This window comes from Wyeomyia smithii, chromosome 2 (assembly GCF_029784165.1).
Source record: "Wyeomyia smithii strain HCP4-BCI-WySm-NY-G18 chromosome 2, ASM2978416v1, whole genome shotgun sequence".
NCBI classification, from domain to species: Eukaryota; Metazoa; Arthropoda; class Insecta; order Diptera; family Culicidae; genus Wyeomyia; species Wyeomyia smithii.
Window position 1 is genome coordinate 199,604,417 of NC_073695.1, and position 20,663 is coordinate 199,625,079.

Consider the following 20,663-nt stretch of genomic DNA (forward strand, 5'->3'; position numbering starts at 1 on the left):
TCGAGAATTCCAATGATGGAAACGAAAACTTTGATTGTCTAGCTGTCTTACGAATATAAGAAATACCGTTAATCACGAAGCAATCTGTGAACAATCATCAATTGAAACTAATCGACCTATATTGCAGTCATTCGGGAGCCACTTCGGGTGCTGAAATAAAACGCCTGCTAAACATATGGAAACTGCTTAAAATAGGTTCGGGGTGATTGGAATAGTGTCCCTCGATTGGTAACTTTAATTGATTATTGTTAAAGTTTGCTAACTTAGTTTTACAATCTGAAAACAAGTTTTAACAGGGAAAAAGTGTTGCTCTCTCTACCTAACGTTACATTAAAATCAGTTAGCTTTCAGGCGATCTGTCCAACTACGCAGGGGCTATTCCGTGCCAGGACACAATAGTAGATTTCGGTAAGGGAACTAGGATGAATTAACGAACTCAACTGAATTAAAACGATAAGACTCACAAAACAATGCGATAAGGGAGTGCAGCTTAACATAAGAAAATCAAGTTACATTGATAACTTAACTCTATTGGCATACGTACATTCTGCTACCTTTTACAAACTTCACATCTTTAACTTATTCATATCGGTGGGGGCTTCTTGATGTTGACTTTACTGTACTTCACACGCTGCGCTGGTACGCTAGATCCCTTTCTGTCTTGCCTAATCAGCAAGCATTGCGACGATCGTGTAGTCTGCTCCTTCGTGTCCTTGCGGTCTCGCTATCGCACGTATGGTTGGCGGAAACGAAATGCAGTGAATTCGGCTCAATCGGTCTTGCCTTCGCCGTCCCTAGATGCTATCACTACGCTCAGAGAGTCTCGTTGCTGTGGCACGACCGAAGCACCTAAGCCTGTAAATCAAAGGCCCTCTTTCGAAGGCCTTTGCATTGGGTGTCTTGTGTCTACTCTTTCGATACTTAAATCCAACGCAGCCGAGTCTCGTTATGACTTGATCTGTCGTCGGTTATCACTAGCTTATGCGGTATAACTCTTCGTTTCTTGGAATTCGCAACTCTCGTAGCAAATCTATCTCTCCAAACTATACGGATGTTAGTGCAAGTTTTGCGATAGCTCATAGGGAACTTGGTGGAATGATGAGAATGAAGTCAATCGTGCTCGCGTTGCATGCGGTTATCCGAGAACAGATCGGGTGGTCCCTTTTGTTTGCGGGCTATTGGTTTAACCAGCCCAATCGTGATATCCGATGCGACAAGCCTTCTATTTCGAGCACTTCAGATCGGCTTCTTAGGGACGATCATAAACCACCTTCACTCTATGACTGTACCGTGCAATTGTCTGACTCTAGCTTTGTTCCCGAGGATTGTCGTTGCAGAGCGAGAGCGGGCAAGCGGGATTAATGTTGTGTTTAGAGACTTCTAGCGAGAGACTGGTTATTATACTCGCTTCGATTTTGTAGCGATGTGAGTGCATGCAATTCGTAGAGAAGAAAATTTACGGTATTTTTGTCGGCAAAATCTCGAAGTTGTAACAAAAGATAGAGAACAGATTAATATACTTCGGTTTGAATTGCACCCAACCCATTTCGAGTATTTCGTCTCAATACACAGGCGGTTCCTAAAGCTGCTTAGAATATGTTCCCTACCCTAATTCCAAACTGTGCATAGAATGGTTTTAAAATTAAAGAAATTAAAAAATATGAAAAGGTTATAAAATCTATACCTCAAAATTTAAAAAAATGCAGTCCAGTCTGTCTGTATGTCTGATCCATATAGGCTCGGAAACTATCGAACCGATCGACGTGAAAATTTTTATGTAGGGGCTTTAGGGACCGAGAAAGGTTCCTATGATGGTTTGAGACCCCTCCCTTTTCTGGATGGAGGGTACCATACAAATGAAACACGAATTTCTGCATATCTTAAAAACTAACCAAGCATATGGAGCCAAATTTGGCATGTGGATTGTTTTAGGAGTAACAAATATGTCCATATTGGTTCGACACCCCTCCCTCTTCTGGAAGGGTGGGGTTCCATACAAATGAAACACAAATTTCTGCACATCTCGAGAACTAACCAAGTAAATAGAACCAAATTTGGTAGGTGGATGTTTTTAGGGGTAACAAATATATCCATAATGGTTTGACACCCTTCCCTCTTCTATAAAGGAGGGGTCCCATAGAAATGAAACTCAAATTTCGCACAGCTCGAGAACCAATTAAGCAAATATAACCAAATTTGGCAAGTGTATGTGTTTAGGTGTAACAAATGTCCATAATGTTTCGACACCCTTCCTTCTTCTGGCATGTCTCCAAATACCATCTCGAAATCCAAGATGGCGACTTCCGGTTTCTGAAAAACAGCGGCAAATGACCAAATACCACCCAATATAGGTATTTCCGGAATTGTTATGGTGCACTGAAGCCACAAATCGACCTCAGACAACATTTTGAATTGTAAGATGGCGACTTCCGGTGTCTGGAAAACAGCCGAAAATGACCAAATATCACTCAACATGAGTGTTTCTTTAACCAGAATGACGCTCAGAGGCCAAAAACTGTCTCCAAATGCCATTTTGAATTCCAAGATGGCGACTTCCGATTTATGAAAAACAGCGGCAAATGACCAAATACCACCCAATATGAGTGTTTCTTAAACCAGATTGACGCTCAGAGGCCAAAAATTGTCTCCTAATGCCGTTTCATGATGAAATTCAAGATGGCGACTTCCGGTTTCTGAAAAACAGAAGAAAATGACCAAATCCCACCCAATATGGGTATTTCTGGGATTGTTATGATGCACTGAAGCCACAAATCGACCTCAGACACCATTTTGAATTGTAAGATGGCGTCTTCCGGTGTCCGGAAAACAGCCTTAAGTGATCAAATACCACCCAATATGATGGAATATTGTTAAGTCCTAAGTTGCGTTCATCAAAAGAATGAAACAGACTTATGGCATGTTGTAAATGCAGCGTAAAATGCTAGCCCAGCTTTTACTCGTGAAAACTTGGTGGTAAACATACCACGAAGAATAAATATGGTTTCACAAAATAAAGGACAGGCCACGAAATATTGAAAGAGAATTTTATAACGAAAAAGGTCACTTATTTGGAATGTTCTGTATATATATATTTTTCGCCATCTTAAAAATACTGACTCACGCAAAACATTTTCGGAATCACCGACACAGAAAAATTCCAGTTATTTCTCCGTTCCTCTTTGAAAGCGAGTGCTTGCAGATCGTAATGACGTAACATAACTTCATATAACAACTAAAATCAGTGCCCAAAATATGGAAAATTAACCAAAACTGCAAGTGTATTCATTATTTTATCCATGACTGTATTTCCGGCATAGAGGTGATGTACAAAAGCTAAAAGTCGAGGATGTTGTCATTCCGATAAAACCAATCATTTCAAACGATACAAACAAATCGCAAGTAATCAATGAATTTGAAATGTTTAACATTATTAAATTAAACACAAAATAGGCAAGACGAAGTTTGCCGGGTCAGCTAAAGCCTTTGATTAATGCTTTTAAAGGACAAAGTCAAAATAGGAAAAAATCTCAATTCGATTCAAATTGATGAAACAATCTTCGAAACATTCTAGTACGCTCACAAAGCCAAAATTTAAATAATCTCGAGCGTTTTTATGAAACATAGTATTGATCAAGTCACTTTAATTCTCATTCATTAAAGACAGAAAGTGTATGCAACTGTGGAAGCGAAAAATGAATGAGCTGAAAATATGATACGGACTTGGAAAAATATACCGCATCCAGACGGGACTTGAACCCGCAATCTCCCTTCTGTTCGCTTATTTTTCGCTTTCCCAGCTTCACACACTGTCTGCCTTTTGATGTTGACGGTTTTTTTTAACCGTTGTGAAAATAAAAAATTAGTTCGAAAAAAATAATTCTCATTACATTTTTGATTTTGTCTGTTTATACATTAAACACTATTCGCTAAATAGTGTGAGAACAAAAATAACTTAAATAAGAAGGGATCGATGGAAAAAGGATAACGAAACCCATAAATCCAGAATTTATTTTAAATTAAAACTACTATTGCTCATAAAGCAAGTTAAGACTAGAAACAGATTAAAAATAACAATTCAGAGCACCAGAAACGGTAACATTCTAAAATTGGTTCGAAGTCGCTAAAGAACACATCCAGAAATCAAATTTCAAATTTAATTGGAAATTGCCAAGAAACTATTCTGAAAATCAAAGAAGTTGAAATTAAAAAATGTTCCTAAGATAGGGTTATAACCGTTTTTGAAAAAAAAACGAAGAAAATCAAATAAAAAATGATCCAAAGTTAGGTTTTCAATCGAAGAAAAACGCTCTCGCACTTGAAATCCTTGAAAAAACTACTACTAAGGGCAAGAAAATTCGGTGTAGAAAACGTGTTTATAAACATCATATTTTGGGCTTCGTACGCAATAGGGAAAAAAAGGATATTTTCTTATTCATTAAATAAAGTGGAATTGTCTATTCAAAAATTCACTTTTCAAAATATTTCGGTTGTAATTCTAGGGAGGATTAAATTTATTTCGGAGGGATTTTCCTTAGTCCGAAACGAGAGCTGATCAACACTGATGAAAAATTTATAACAAAAAATAGATTGGTTAATAGGTAAGCTACAACCAAACTATTGCAGAAATCGTCAGTTGAATTTTTGAATTCTAGACCGGCACCAAAATTCAAAATTCAAAATTTTGCAGTTTTGAGTTTTCAATGGCAAACGATGCTAAATACTTTAAAGTTTCATCCCACAAAGATCTGTTTCAAAATTCACATACAATTCAAAGTTAGAAGTAGATAAGCCTTTAAAGCACAAATCTAATATATAAAAAATAAGGTATTACTTGCTCATTGTATGCACATAATAGACCCAAACTGGTTAACGTTTTCACAGAAACGAAAAAAGAAACTTTTGACGTTATTTTTCAAACAGGTTTTTTTTTTCAAAACCGCCGATTTCAAGTCGTGCCAGTATTGAATTCAACCGACTATATGTTTTAATTACTCAAACTGCTATCATCTTATCACTGAGAGGCGGAGGGGCGATCCGTCACGGGGTGACACCTATGAGGAAAATTTTATTTCGTGTCACCTTCAAAAATGTGGCATCCTTGAGATTAATGATCAGTTAGGTGGAGGTTGCGGTGAAACTCACGAAGATTATACAAATTTAGTATAATCTCAACCAATTTTTCAAAAATGGGTAGATTTAGTGCAATTGAAAACGAACGTGCTAACTCTCACAATTTTTGATAACAAAATGCTTTTATTGCAACCTGGTAAGGGTAACACCCAGGTGGGAAAGGGGTGACACCCGAGTTTTCCGCCCTGGATGTCACCCGATCACGCTACGCCACTGCATCTAATCAACACGCAATAGTTGTGAAAGTTTTCGAGTATAACTTTCCAGGGAAATTAGCGGTCCTGTCAATTAGTTTTTGAGTATTATTTATATTCTAATTAAGAAAAAAAATTGTAATTAAGCATAGTAAACCTTAATCCGCCGACTTGTAATCCGCTTCCGGTATTTTTACAGAAAAGTTTTTGTATTATAATAAACTCAGCACAAAGGTTTCGCTAGGCTTCTTTTACGTTTTGTTTACCAACTCCTTTGTCTTGCTGAGGGATTTTTTTAATAACCTTACGGCAATAATCTCCAACAATGAAGACATCAAAAGCCGTTCCGCTACCGGGTTTCCCTACTCTTGCACTCACCTGAAAATAGATTACGACCTTGCACATGGCTTTGCCCATGAACCATGTCTCGGTCACATCCCAGACGACGGTAGGTGGTAGACAGAACAGGATAACGAAGAAATCCGCCACCGCAAGGTTGACGATGAAGATGTTGGTCACCGTTCGCATCGTGTGGTTCGTATAGACAGCCACGCAGACTAGCGCGTTTCCAACCTGTGGATAGTAAGAATATAAAGAACAAACAATGAATCGACAGGACCTCATCAGAGCTGCAGCAAACCTCATCAGAGATAGGCAAACACAAAAGCAGAACATCTGCGGTAATGAGTACCTAACGGATTGGATTAATTAGTCTGCCGAGTGCGAGTGCCATTGTCAACTGGGACTGCGTTTGTTTTTACTCATTGTCTTGAAAATTGACTGTAGACAATCGAAGTGAATACTCTGTTTAATTGTAATTGAAATTCTATGAAATCCCCACTCAAAAAAAGATAATGTCAAAACTTTTTAATTTTCGAGCAACATGAGGATTGTTTTCATTGAAACCAGATTTCGCAGTATTCGTGCGACATAGAAAAATGGATTCAAAGAAGGCGCCCGGTTTTTCCACCACGTGAAGTTTTCTAATAAAGTTATTTACCCCCAGAGAAGGCTGGTTCGTAGTTGATGATGGGTTGGTTATCCAATGAATATATTTTCCAATGTGCACGGTTCAGCTGTCGATCCGTGAAATCTGCACGAAAGTGCTCCGTATGTGGAAATATTCAACGTCAATATTGAACCTCTAACGCTTCCTTCTACCTTCTGGCTGTGAATACCCTTCTTATTTTTGGCAGCATCAAAAGGGCTGGGGATTGGGTTTCGACTTGACCGAGATTTTTCCCCCCTAGACGGTACGAAACGCCGCCGATGGCTGTGATGATTGGTAGCAAGGATGAAATTTATTGCAAAAGTAGGGAAATTGGATCTGTGAGTTATTATCCACTGATGTGTGTATGCATGCATGATAGACAGTAGTAGTATTGACTCGTTTTTGCATATGTGTATTTGGGCCAATTTTATCGCTGTTTTTTGCCGCCTCTGCTTTTTTTGATCACAAGTAATGATTGTTTTTATTTATAATCCAATAAACTATCCTTTTTCGACAACAACGGTTTGTTTTCGTTGGAGGTTTGTATTTTTTGAGCGTAACAAGCTGTCATATATGAGTATTCAACTGGGATGCGAGAAGTGATTTCATAGTATTACCAGTCTCTTACATTTGCTGTTTACGTCAATATTAATTCGCATGATAATTTTATTCCATTTACGCAAGAATTCCACTGAGTGTTAATGAATATGTTAACGAAGAGTTCTGATAGTACAGACAAAGTAAAGTTAAGACGAAAATAATTCGAAGCAATATCTGTCGGGCAATTGGAATACGGTTTCAATAGAACCGCGAACTTTTTAAAAATTCAACTCATAGTACTTTTGTCAGTCAAGCTAAGTGGTCATTTCATTCTAACTTACTCGAGGTTTCGAATGATTGTAATCATTAAAATGAAAATCGTGAATGGAAAACCTCACATTCTCGAGAACCTTTTGTATTGGGACTAGCCTAATAATGCTCTGCTGAAATCAAATTTTATTGACCAGAAAGCTGGCAGTAAATGGCTGCGTCCGGAAGGAGGACGGTGAATGGAACCAAAAAAAAACTTAATTGACTTTCGAGTCGTTGCTACGTACGCTTTCCAGATGCTACTGGCGTACAGCAAGACGACAACTTTATTGGCGTACAGGCTTTAACTGGCATTTGCGGATTTCCCAATGTAATCAGTGATAATCCTCTGCGATAAATGGATCTACTGGGCTGGAACTGGCTTCTAATTTTAAGTGCGACCGGCAGAACTAACAAAAGCTGCTGTCACTGCTTCGGGCTTTGGCAGAATGCACTTATCTCCCAGGTTAATTGAATCGTAATGAGAATTTACCGTTCTTCGAAGCGTGTGGGAAGCTCAATTTATTGCATTAGAGGTATTGGAAGTAGTGTAACATTGATAAAGAATTGCAGATTAGAAAAATGTTTGAATTAATCTGCGATTCGCAAGCAGTGGAAGCCGAAATTCCTGCAATATTGCTCTAGACTCCCCTCTGAAATTATTTAACTCAGTTGAACTAACGGTTCAAAGGCATATAACATTTTTGCAGTAAAATATGCCATATTTGCTAGCTTTAAACACGGAAAACATCGTTCTTATTCCTAGATTGATGTGTTTTTCATAAGCGTAAAATATTGTCTTCCAGAATCTATGAAAATGTTTGTCATTTTTCTCCATCAGCGTAAGAAGCACGCTCATCATTCATAAGGTTCATATGTGATATGATCGCTAATTCTCGTGCAAAAAATATCTCATACACAAGAATTAAGGTAAGTTCTTCACGATTCATCAAAATGTTGATGGATAGTAACGATTTTCCTGTAAAAACTAGTTATTTTCTAAGTGTTCCATAATAGGGACCGAGACAAGATAGTTCTCTATAAATATGGAACACTCCGATTCAAATGTGATTTTCACCACTTAAAACACCCTTTTAACTGTTTTTAAGCTCTAAACAGTGATAAATATTTTTCCCAAGGCACGAAGGACAGGAAAGCTACGTAAAGCGCGAAACTGTTATGATGTACCGTATACAATGGTTCATTTCTACCTTCGGGAGCGACAGACTTGAACTCTCGATCTAACTGCAACCTCAAAAGCCACATAACATGTGGCCAGGCCATGCGGGATCTTTAATACGATTTGAAATATGTTATTTCTTCAAATTACATAATTTGAATAAGGTTTTGGTGCCGAACCAGCCTGTGGCTGAAACAATAAACCGTATGCTTTTTTTTTTACTTTTTAATAAAGTAAAAAAAAAGAATAAGGTTTATTGAATGAATTCGTTGCCAAAAGCTGTTTTTAATATGCTGATCCATAATATGATGCGAATTGTCTCATAATTAGAACCGCTCTCAAAAGTGATCCATAATTGTGTATTTGGTGAGTTATGAAATAAATAAATTTTCTGAGAAATATTCACAAAACATTCAAAGAAATACTGAATGAAGTGAAGGATTACATATTTTTGAGACTTAAAACATTTATAAATTACTTATAAATAATAAAATTGGTCAGAAATGATATTTTGAACTCGTACATCTTCTTAAGTGATCCATAATCGTGGGGGGACTGTATGTTTTTTCTAAACAAAAAGCAAATCCTTGGTTCTACATTCTGATTCGGAGCTCGACCTTTTGTTAATTGGGTTGTTTAGCTATTCACGGATTTCCGATTTTTATATATCATCTGAAAGAGTGTAATTTTCTGAGAAAAACGAGATTTTTTAAAACTTTATATCATTATCCTTAGATTTTTAAATGAAGAATTGAAATTCGCTCCAAATCGCTACAATGACAGTTGATATATGGACGAACTGTCATTGTAGCGATTTCGAGCAGTTTTAAATCTTGATTTGAAAAGCGAAGGACAACGATAGAAAAAAATTTTAAATCACGTTTTACTCAGAAAATGCAGATCTTCCACATGATATAAAAAACTGATATAGCTAAACAACCCAATTATACACAGACTTCGTAACTAACTTTTCAATGTACCGGCTCGTACCTCGAGACCAACTGGAAGGACTATGTTTCTCTACAACAACTTAAAATCGGCTTTAAACCTTTTCTTTGTATCTTATAAAAAAGGAGAGAAGAACCGGATGTTTTGCATAAAATTGTTATTCCACTATACAGGCAAATGAATATCGGGCAAAGTTCTTGTTGTCGTTCCTTTTGACTCTTATATTTAGAAGACTACTAGTTTCCGTCGCATAAGAAATTCTAACAAATATCGGACGTTTACTTTCAGATCCGTAGGAAGCCGTAAGACATCGCAGCAGAGGCAAACCCAGGAGCTCGTGGCGACGCAGCTTCAACCAGGAAATCAGGTCAAGGTTAAAGCGATCAGCCGCCCAAGATGGAAATCTTTCAAATCGGCCGTATGCACCATTCTGGGTGCTTAGGACGCATAAGTAAGTAAGGGAGCATGCATAAATGACGTAGCTTTTTATAGGTTTTTTTACCCCCTCCTCCCCCATCGTAGCATTTCGTCACAAAGTCAGACCCCTTTCTAGATAATGACGTAGCTCCTCCTCCTCATGACAATTTTTTTTGCAAATTTTACTATCAAAAATGATGATCAAGAAAAGACAAGAAAGTAATAAAAATAACCCTAAACAGAAAAAAACATTAATAAAAAAGAATAATTAGAAAAAAAAACAAATTTTTTCTTAGTTTATATTTGCTACGTAGCTTAGCTTGACCCCCGGCCCTCTTCCTTGTCACATTTCGTCACAAAACTGCAAACCCTCCCTCTCCCCTAGAATGCTACGTTATTTATGGATCTTCCCTAAGTATAAATAATCATATTGACCACATATATGGTTTGAAAAATTTGGTGAAATGACAGGTTAAATGCAACTATTCAGAAAACGGTTAACTTTTCTGAATCTATAAGTGGTTAATTAGGCAATAAAAAACTATACAGAATGGATTACGTCACATATCTGAGTTTGACAGATAGTGGTGCCTTTGTTTACCTTTCCGACCTTATAGAGGTCGGCTAGAAAGCCATGGTTTAAAACGGAAGTTCTCCTCACACGTGGTGGATTTTCGCTTGCTGAGGATTTTTTTTTCTTCCGCACTGTCATATTTTCTATTGAGCTTCGTTGTCTTTGCCAGTATAAATGTCAATAAGGACAATGTTGCTAAAAATTTGAGGTGAATAATATATTACACTATTACTAACACATATAATTCATACATCAAAACTGAACATTCATGCAACGTCAAAAAAAAAAACATTTTTTTCGGTTAGTAATAGGGGTAATGGGGGCAAGTCTGGCACTGTGAATACGACCGGTACCCCTAGAGTTCCACTAGAAAACTCCAATTACCTGTGTGTTAAAAGTGATAGTAGTTAATATCTTAGCCAATTTAAAACACATCCACGGTGCTCCCAAAGACCGTTATTATAAAAAAATGCACCAAAGAATCTGAGTAGGGTAGTTTGGGGTCATTTGGACCCCTGGGGTGAAATGGACAGGTGCTTTATCTTGGAAAGTATTACATTTTTGGGTTCCATGTACTACTTCATCCTTTCCTTGAACTACTAAACCCTAACTAATATAAAAATTTCATGGTTCGCTGTGACTGGTGCACCGCAGTGCCAATGTAAACAAAGGAAACATCAGAAGTTGAATTTGCTGTAAGTTTTACGCTTGTGTATTTGAGGTTTTTTGAAAACTTCTTCGATGTTTTCAGTCTAATGAGCTTTGCAGCTGTGTTTGTCTAGTAAAAGAGTACATTTTAATGAAAGATTGCGATAAGTTTGATCGAAAATAGTGGAAGGAATTGAGTTTTCAGAAAGGCGTCCTATATGGGGTAAAATGGACAGTTTTTTTGGGGTGATATGGTCAGGCGAGTTTGAAGTAAATTCTTTTGTCGGACTGATGCCGCGGGCATATAAAAACGAACGGATAGACGGCGGTGTACAAACAATGAACTGTTAAAAGTGTTGCAGGCAATCTGGGATGATTTATCTGTACAAAAAGTGTTTTCAATGCCCCGCAGAGTGGCGGGTTTCTGAACAAAAATTGGGAAAACCTAAATTTTTTTTCTAAAATGCTTGAAAATGACGTATAATGCCAACTTTTGGGTGCTGAACTCATTTCTGATGTCCGAAAATGTTGTTCCCCCAAAATGCCGTTAAACCTTTTTTATTATCAGATTATTTTTTTGTTCAGATCATGTTCAACATTGGTATACTTGTTCTTTATCGAAAAACTTTATACCCGTATTTGTTTTTGTTTGGTCCTTAGTGTGATCTATTTTGAATTTGAGTTGCCAAAAATCGCCAAAAATCGGCAATCATTTTTCAAAAAATTGTAACTTTTGAGCCGTTTGACCGATTAAAAGATTTAATGGAAAATTTAAGGAATTTGATAGGCCTTTCAAGGAAAAATAAGAAATCGTACATCAACGTACATTCGATATATATTTTCCCGTTTCGCGAATTTGGAATTAACGGATTTGGAACGACGATATGCAAACCGGGACCCAAAAATTCGAAAAATACGGTTGACTTCATATAGGCTGTTGATTATCCGATCATTCCGAACTGTTTCACGAGACTGTACGGTACACAAGAGTTCTGAAAAATAACATAAATTTCCCCTCAACACGAAACTCGTTGATCCAAAATCAGATCAAAATCGAGGGAATTAGGTAATCGAAGTGCTGCCAAAAATTGGTATATCATCCGATTCTCATGAAACTTACATCACACATACACTGACACACACATACACACACATAGACAGACACACACAATCACACACACATACACACGCACACAGTCACACACACTCACACGCACACACGAACACAAACACACACACACACGCACGCACACACATGCACACACATGCACACACACAAACGCGCGTGTGCGACATACGATCGCATACTCAGTTTCTAGTATGAATAATTGGAGAAGGGGAATTTTTTTGGCCTACTGTGGAACCACTGTGAATTGCAGTTATCATTCCGTATGCCTGATACCGACTTCTACTGTGTATTAAGCAACTATTGATACTATAAAACACACATTTTTTACCTTGTCCACATCACCCCAAACACTGTCCATATTACCCCAATAGCTGTCCATTTTCACACCAAACGTTTTCTTTATGTCCGAAAATCATAATTTTTAGTTTCGTTAGTTTTTTTGTTCTTTTGACCTCAATATCAAGGGTTTTTCGTGCAGAAACATAGAAAGCAGATCAATATTACTATATTACATTACGTTTATGGGATGGAAAAAATAGCTTACGAAATACACCATTCGATTCGTTATGACGTCCAGAATCTCTGGTCAAAATTTCAAAATCATCGTACGGTACATTTTAAAGTAATGAAGGTCGTGAAGTACAGAAAAAGTAATATAAAAACGACGAAATACTTGTTGTGAATCACGTTTTTCAACAACCATTTTATGAAATAACTTTAAAAATAGTTTCTACACATTCCAAGTATTATATTTCGGGACATTAACAACTGGTGAAAAGATTTATTTGAAAATCCTACAGTGTACAGTGGTATAAATTCGAAAAGTCGTGATCGCTTTAGATTTGACTGTGGAAAATTGATTTTATGTACTCAATATCTTCAGCAAAATTGTTTTATAGAACAAGGCCTTACTTTTGGAGTTTTCGGTTTTTCGATCAATCCACCTAATAATTATGTAAAAATAATATTTTTTCTAATTTTCAATATACCAAATTGCTTCCTTCAGCAAAGTTGTGAATAAATTCAAAAGAAAAACAATTGCTGAATACTGCGGTGTCCTATCTGCACGTTGGACACAACAAAATATAGTTTTTTGTGGAACACCCCTCCTTGAAATTAGTTTTTAGTCCATAATTTTGTCTGTAATGGTGAAAACAATGCAAAATGTTCTAAGATTTTATTCATTCAACTGAGCTTTCCTCAAAACTGTGTACAATTCATTGTTTTGACAATCACGATCACGATCGATTCGAGAGTGTAAGCGATATTCAATGATACAATAACAATTTGTCTTCACATGATCCTCCTCTTTTTGCGGAGAAGGGGTCGCATTTTCACCAGGACCGGCAGAATATAAATTTCTTATTTCAGCTATGAGACAGAATCATCGCGTCTCTGATAAAGTTGATTCATTCATGGCCACTCGATTCTGAGACTTTTTTTACTCAATATAAGCAATATTTTGACTACCGCTTTTAGATATTTGCGCACTACCATTAATGCTCTACATACTCGATATTATTTTGCTCTATGAAATATATACTAAAACCATGCCAAGACCGTATTTGTAGAATCATCGTTTTGAGCTCAGTTTTTGTCCGATTCAAGATCTGTTTTTTTTTAAAGATGGGTAAGAAGTTACTAATATGTGGACAAACTCTTAGAATTTTGATATTTGGCTTTATAACAAAATGGCGTGAAAACATTCAAAATTTTCGATTTCTGAAAAATTGAAAATGGCGCCATTGTTGCCTCTTAACCCTACCGCGGAGAGAATTCAGTTTTTACATCGAAAAATGACATTCAAACTCTTATTACTTAGCTACCGTATGCATAATTGGCACAAACTACATTGCATGTTGAAGATCAATCTGTTCAAGTATAGTTGTTAAACTGTTATCACCCCTGGGAATGGGTTGAAGTGAAATGTGTTCAAACTCGGGGAAATCTGTTTTTGCGTCAAACTATATGAAAAATCATAAAAATCATAAGCCAAGGCAAAAAAATTGTTGCACTGTGTTATCAATACTGGTGATGGCAAACAAGGGCTTGAGTTTGTAATACGCTGAGGTACGCGTATCAGAGCTGGCGTCTACATCGGGCTCTAAAAGTCGTGTGAAAATGGCTTGGAACGCGCGAGATGACAACGAATGTAGAGATCTCTGTCTCTTAGAACTAAGCAAGCCTTTCAGTACGTGCCGCGTCCATTGTCTGGTGTGAATCAGGCAGGAGTAGAATCAGATGCCTTTCCAGATTTACGCTGGTTGGGGGCTGCATAGTTGACCATAAGGCCCATGGCCATGACCATGGCCCCCCGGCTTTGGGTAGACCACCATGGGACCAGATAGGTGACTACTCCACTATGGACAAGAATAGCGGCTGGGAAGGGGACCCTTTTTAACTGAAAATTTATTCTAAAATAGGCGACAAGGAATTAACGGTAGAGGTTGATGGGTTGTTCACCCCTTCCACAGAGGCGCATCGCACGGTAACCACCTAACCACCGAGACCACCAGATGCAGGGAAGGTTGGTGCGACGGCTGGTACACCTAATGCGACGACAATCGAAAAGGGCAAAGTTGGTGCAAAGATGAGTATGCCTAGGACAACACCAACGACGCCGGTGAAGAACGGTGGCAAGCGGAAACACCTAGGACCGATGCAATGGGAAAAGAAAGAGCGTATCTCTGGCGCCTTGCTGATAGCAACGGTAGAGAGCCAAATGAATACGCTACCAAGTGTGGAAGATCTGTCTGTCCAACTTGAGGAGATATCCAGGCTCACGGACGAACGTTGTAACATATCGAGAGACCTTCTGCTGCTACGTATCTGCATCAATAATGCAAGAATGCAATTCGCTGAAACATTGAAGAGGGTCGGGGATGTGCGATCTCGCTTGTAAGTAAAAAAGCGCTACCGCTTCCGCATGCCTGCAACCGGACGTGCTAACTTTCGCTGAGGTTTGCTTCGCAAAATGAAAATGGCGGTCTACGAGGAACACGACCACGACCGCGAGCACTAATAAACGGTCCATTGAGCTAAGCCCAGATGCCAGCTTGTTAACTGGGCTTACCTGGCCCACGGAAGAGAAGGGGAAAGCTACGGGTAACAATCCATGGCCTACCGTTGTTAACACAAAACGAGAAAAACGGGATGAACGTAAAAAACGCCCCAATGAGCCGCGTAAGGGTAAGGCGAAGAGTAGGAGCGACGCGATAATTCTCAAGAATGATGAGTCTAAGTACACTAAAGTCTTGAAGGCCATGAGAGGCAATGCTCCACTCAAAGACTATGGCGTGGATACTTGGTGTGGGTGTGCAAGTTCGGACGCTCGCCCAGGAGGTGACTCTCCAGCTTAAGAACCTGGACGAGATCACCGAAAGGTACTACATTGCACAACCCTCCTACAAGCAATGGTGGTTATCACTGAGGCCATCCGCCTCCGTAAGGGACTAGCAAGGACCATAAAGCTCCCACTAGAGGAAGGCAACAAAGCCTTGAAGAGGTCTAAAGGTCGGCTGGTCGGTATGCTTCTTGGGTATCCTTCAGCACCTTGGCGTCTGCTTCAGGTGCTTTGAAAGCGGGCATATATCCTGGTCGTGCAAAGGGCCTGACCTACCTCAGCTTTGCAGAAAATGTGGAGGTGCAAGCCATGTAGCGAGAGCTTGGGAGCTCAAGTCCCTGGCATACGGTTGTCGAACCACCACAAACTGCGAGAGACGGCATCCGTGCAGAGGCGTAGGAGGCGATGAGAATTACAAATTTGGAACTCTTTAATATCGCAAACTCTTTGAAAGCAAGGCTCTGGGACCGACAGAATCCCGAACCTGGCCATTAAAACTGTCATTGAGGTAGTCCCCGGGTTGTTCTGGGCGGTCATACAGAAATACCAAAGACGACCGAGATAGCACTCCAACGTAAAGGAGGGGCATTCGCTATTGCGCAATCGTCACGCTCGACGTGAAAAACGCGCTAAACACCACTAGTTGGGATTCTAAAGCTCTTACGCTACGGAGTCTTAGCGTTTCGGTGTCGCTGTAGAAGATTTTGGAAGAGTACTTCCATAATCGTATACTCGTTCATAAACGACGAACCCGGCGAGCAATTGTTCTGCGGTCTCTTGACGCACATCTATCTTTGCTAAAATTCACTGTAACGGTTTAAAAGCTATAATCTTTCATTTTTCCAGTTTATGCTGTGGGACAAAAACTCAGCTTACCAGTGTTTACAGTCCTATGACAATGATATTCGATGGCAACTTTTCATTTGACCTTTCATTTGACACTAAAGTTGTGAGAATCGATACAGCTATCTCTGAGAAAAGTGAGTGAGTTTGAAAAGGGGGGAGGGGGGGAGGCGGCAACGTGGTCGATTTTTCAGAACCACGTTTTTTTGGTTCCATTTAGGGCCCCAAACACCGACTGGGATACGCGCAACCAAGGGAAGATCGGTGAACCGGTGGGAACTTGGTCGTATGCTGACAGGGAAGGGGGAGTTGTTCTCCTTGGAGAGCAGCTTGCTTGAGCGTCTGTTCCCCAGGTCAGGGGCGGCTCAAACAGCGACTGATCCGGAGCGGACGGCTGAACTATGAAATGCGGTGTCTTGCCAGCTACACCCAAGACGGCAGCCCCGTCGCGAGACTAGGCATCGCAGCCCTAGTAAGGCAGCATGCTGAAAATAAACATACTACGAACAATCCAAAGAATGATACGAATCGGAACAATCGGTATAGACCTAGGCAAACGAAAAAAGAACAACGATTGGAAACTTGGTACTTGGAATGTTAGGACTCTGCTCGAACCGGCACGCGTGGGCATCTTGGCCAGAGAGCTACGGAAGGCAAAAGTGGAGGTAGCAGCCATACAAGAGGTGCGTTGGCATGAAACCGGGGAACGTGAATTCCGGGCGGTCGATCCGACCGCGGGCACTTCTTTCAAGTATCACATCTACTACAGTGGCGGCGATAGAGCGGAACGGGGCGTCGGTTTCGTACTATTTGGAAACCAAATGAAGCGTGTTATTAGGTGGAGGCCTATTAATGACCGTCTATGCGTATTGAGAATCAAGGGCAGATTCTGCAATTACAGCCTTATCGACGTGTACTCGCCGACAAACGATAAAACCGATGACGTAAAAGAAGAGTTCTATGAGCTCCTCGAGAAAACGTATGGAGAATGCCCACAGCACGATATAAAGATCGTCATCGGAGATACGAACGCACAAGTCGGACGAGAGGAGTTCTTTCGTCCTTTATTGGTAGGGAAAGCCTCCACTCTACCACCAACGACAACGGCTTGAGGTTAGTGAACTTCGCCGCGGCCAGGGGAATGGCCATCTGTAGGACTCATTTTGCACGTCTGAACATTCGGAAGCACTCCTGGAAACACCCCGATGGAGAGGCCTGCTCCCAGATCGACCACATGCTTATCGACGGCCGGCACTTTTCAGACGACATAGATGTGCGGTCCTTTCGAGGGCCAAACATCGACTCGGATCACTATCTCGTGGTAGGCAAGATTCGCGCCCGGTTGTCCAATGTATTTAAATCGAAATCGGCGAGGAAGATACATCTGGACATCCAGAGGTTATCAGCGGAAGGAGTTGCTGCAGAGTATACTCGGAAAGTTGATAGACGGATCGGTGGACCAGCTGGAGTGGACCTGAACGAGCAGTGGAAGCACATCCATGATGCGGTCAGCGAAACAGCGCGAGAGCTGATAGGCATGACTACGGGAACCACGCGTAGTGGGTGGTTCGATGCTGAGTGCCTAGAGGTGACGGAGGAGAAGAATCGAGCCTACGCCAACACGTTAGTAGCAGCTAATCGTGTAACGCGTCAGATGCGGGAGAAATACCGGGAGGCAAGGGCTGCCGAAAAGAGGCATCATCGCCGTAAGAAACGTGAGCACTACGATCGCGTCCTCGCGGAGGCGGAGAATTGCTTCACCAGGCACGACACGAGGAGCTTCTATAGAACGATCAACGGAATCAGGAACCGGACCGTGCCAGTACCTGCCATGTGCAATGACAGGGAGGGGAACCTGATTACCGATAAATCGCAGGTGGCCAGGCGATGGAAGCAACATTTCGAAGTGGTGTTGAACGGCGAGGAAGGGAGGAGAGTCGTCGAGGGGAACAGGATAGAAATTGAAGAGGACGGACAAGCTGTGGACCCACCAACATTGGACGAGGTGAAGAATGCTTGCAAAGAGCTAAAAAACAACAAAGCCGCTGGGAAGGACGGCTCACCGGCCGAACTTTTCAGAGTTGGGAGCGAGCGGCTGTGTAGTGCAATTCACCAGATTATCCTACGGGTATGGTCTGAGGAACAACTACCTGCGGACTGGTTGGAAGGACTCATATGCCCTATCTACAAGAAGGGACATAGACTCGAGTGTAGTAATTATCGAGGCATAACCCTCCTCAATTCCGCTTACAAAATTCTCTCCCGTATCCGGTTTCAGCGACTGAGGCAGGAAGCCTTTGTTGGAGAATACCAATGCGGTTTTCGAGTGGGGCGTTCTACAACGGACCAGATGTTCACCTTGAGACAGATCCTCGACAAGTTTCGAGAACACAACCTGCAGACACATCATCTGTTTATAGACTTTCGAGCGGCGTACGATACAGTGAAACGCAACGAGCTGTGGCAAATAATGCTAGAACATGGTTTCCCAACTGATTAAACTGATACGTGCGACGCTCGACGGTTTCACATCATGCGTCAGGACAGCGGGCGAATTTTCGGACGCGTTTGTGATGTTAGATGGTCTGAAGCAAGGTGACGGGCTCTCGAACTTGCTGTTCAACATAGCTTTGGAAGGTGCGATACGAAGGGCAGGTGTGCAGAGGAGCGGCACCATCATTTCTAAGTCTCACATGCTTCTGGGCTTTGTGGACGACATTGATATAACTGGTGTTAACCGTAGAGCAGTTGAGGAGGCCTTTACGGCTCTCAAAAGGGAAGCTGCGAGAATTGGACTCACCATTAACACTGCCAAAAACAAGTACATGGTGGCTGGCAGAGAGCGTGCTAGTTCTACGGGTGTTGGTGCTGCGGTGAAGATGGATGTGGATACTTTTGAAGTGGTCGACGAATTTATTTAACTTGGTACTCTCGTGACATGTGACAACGAGGTGAGCCGCGAGGTGAAGAGGCAGATTGGGGCGGCGAATAGGGCTTATTACGGATTGCGTAGCCAGCTTAGGTCCCGTAGCCTACAGATCCGTACGAAATTTGCGCTCTATAGGACTCTGATCCTCCCGGTGGCGCTTTACGGACATGAATCGTGGACGTGGAAGGAGGCCGATCGACGAGCGCTTGGGGTCTTCGAGCGTAGAATCCTGCGATCAATACTCGGAGGCAAACTAGAGAACGGGGTGTGGCGCAGGCGCATGAATCACGAGCTGTACGAAGTATACAAACACGCTGATATTTTCAAGCTGATGAAACACGGCAGGTTACAGTGGGCTGGCCATGTAGCACGGATGGCGGATGAGCGACCGGCAAAGATAATATTTAGTAGAGAACCGGATAAAGGCCGACGACTTCGAGGCAGACCGCGCACGCGCTGGATGTTTGCTGTCGACGAGGATGCCAGAGCAGCGGGTGTAAGGGGAGACTGGAGAGTAGCAGCCCAAGACCGAGTTTTGTGGAGACGTATTCTGGATTCGGCATAGGATCTTAATGATCTGTCGCCATAAAAGTAAAGTAAGTAAGGGCCCCAAAAAATCCTAATTTCACCAGAAGTCGATTGGTGTTGTGTCCGCTTGGCGCATTACATTTTTCAGCCAACACTACCCGTGTACCATGTCGTATCGAGTTTATACACTCAGCTGGATCAAGCAAACAAATGCAGGTCAATGTTGTATGCGCAGATTGCATCTTTACCATGTTGCAGAGGTAATTTCTGATAAAAATCTGACTGACGCCGATACACAGAAAAAGCCAGAAGGCAGAAAAAATGAATTTCTACATCCATTTCGACAAACTCAACTTTGAACAGCTATAACTGTCTTTGGTAAAGTTGTTGTGCTTCAAAAACCAACATTTTGAAGTCATAAAGCTGGAAAATGAAAAAAGTAGGTTTTCCCATACAATTTTTCATACAAACTTGAAATGCAATGCGTCAAGCGGAGACAACACCAAACGACTTCCAATTAACTTACGATTGTTTGGAGCCCCAAATAGAACAAAAAAAAAACTTGGTTCTGGGTTTATGAAATCAAGTCTCGTGTTTTCCATACCACGACACCCCACTCTAATATACATACATTCAAACATACATACATACATACATACATACATACATACATACATACATACATACATACATACATACATGCATACATACACACTTTACGACGGAAAACCTGCATTAACTACAATTTTCTCTTTGATCCGCATGAAAAAAGGTACGTCAATCTGTTCTGCTATATGGTTTTGAAATCACTTATATCGTTTATTACTAGACTAGTTTATTGCCGTGAAACGCATATTAGTCCCATCTGCATTTTCGTCGATTTTGAGTTATGACTATCAGCGGATAGAATCGCCAACGCTTCTCAAAATAAATGTGAAAAACAACATATAGTTTGTTCTG

The 20,663-nt window shown here is 40.7% G+C and overlaps 1 protein-coding gene across 3 annotated transcripts in view; it reads right to left on the reverse strand.

Annotated features, from left to right (window-relative positions):
• LOC129721147 (orexin receptor type 2-like) overlaps positions 1-20,663 on the reverse strand; it is a 372,491-nt gene that overhangs the window by 158,114 nt on the left and 193,714 nt on the right. For all 3 annotated transcript variants that reach the window (XM_055673351.1, XM_055673352.1, XM_055673350.1), the window contains exon 5: positions 5,703-5,897. In XM_055673351.1, the coding sequence (XP_055529326.1) occupies positions 5,703-5,897 (195 nt within the window). The remainder of the gene's footprint in view (positions 1-5,702; positions 5,898-20,663) is intronic.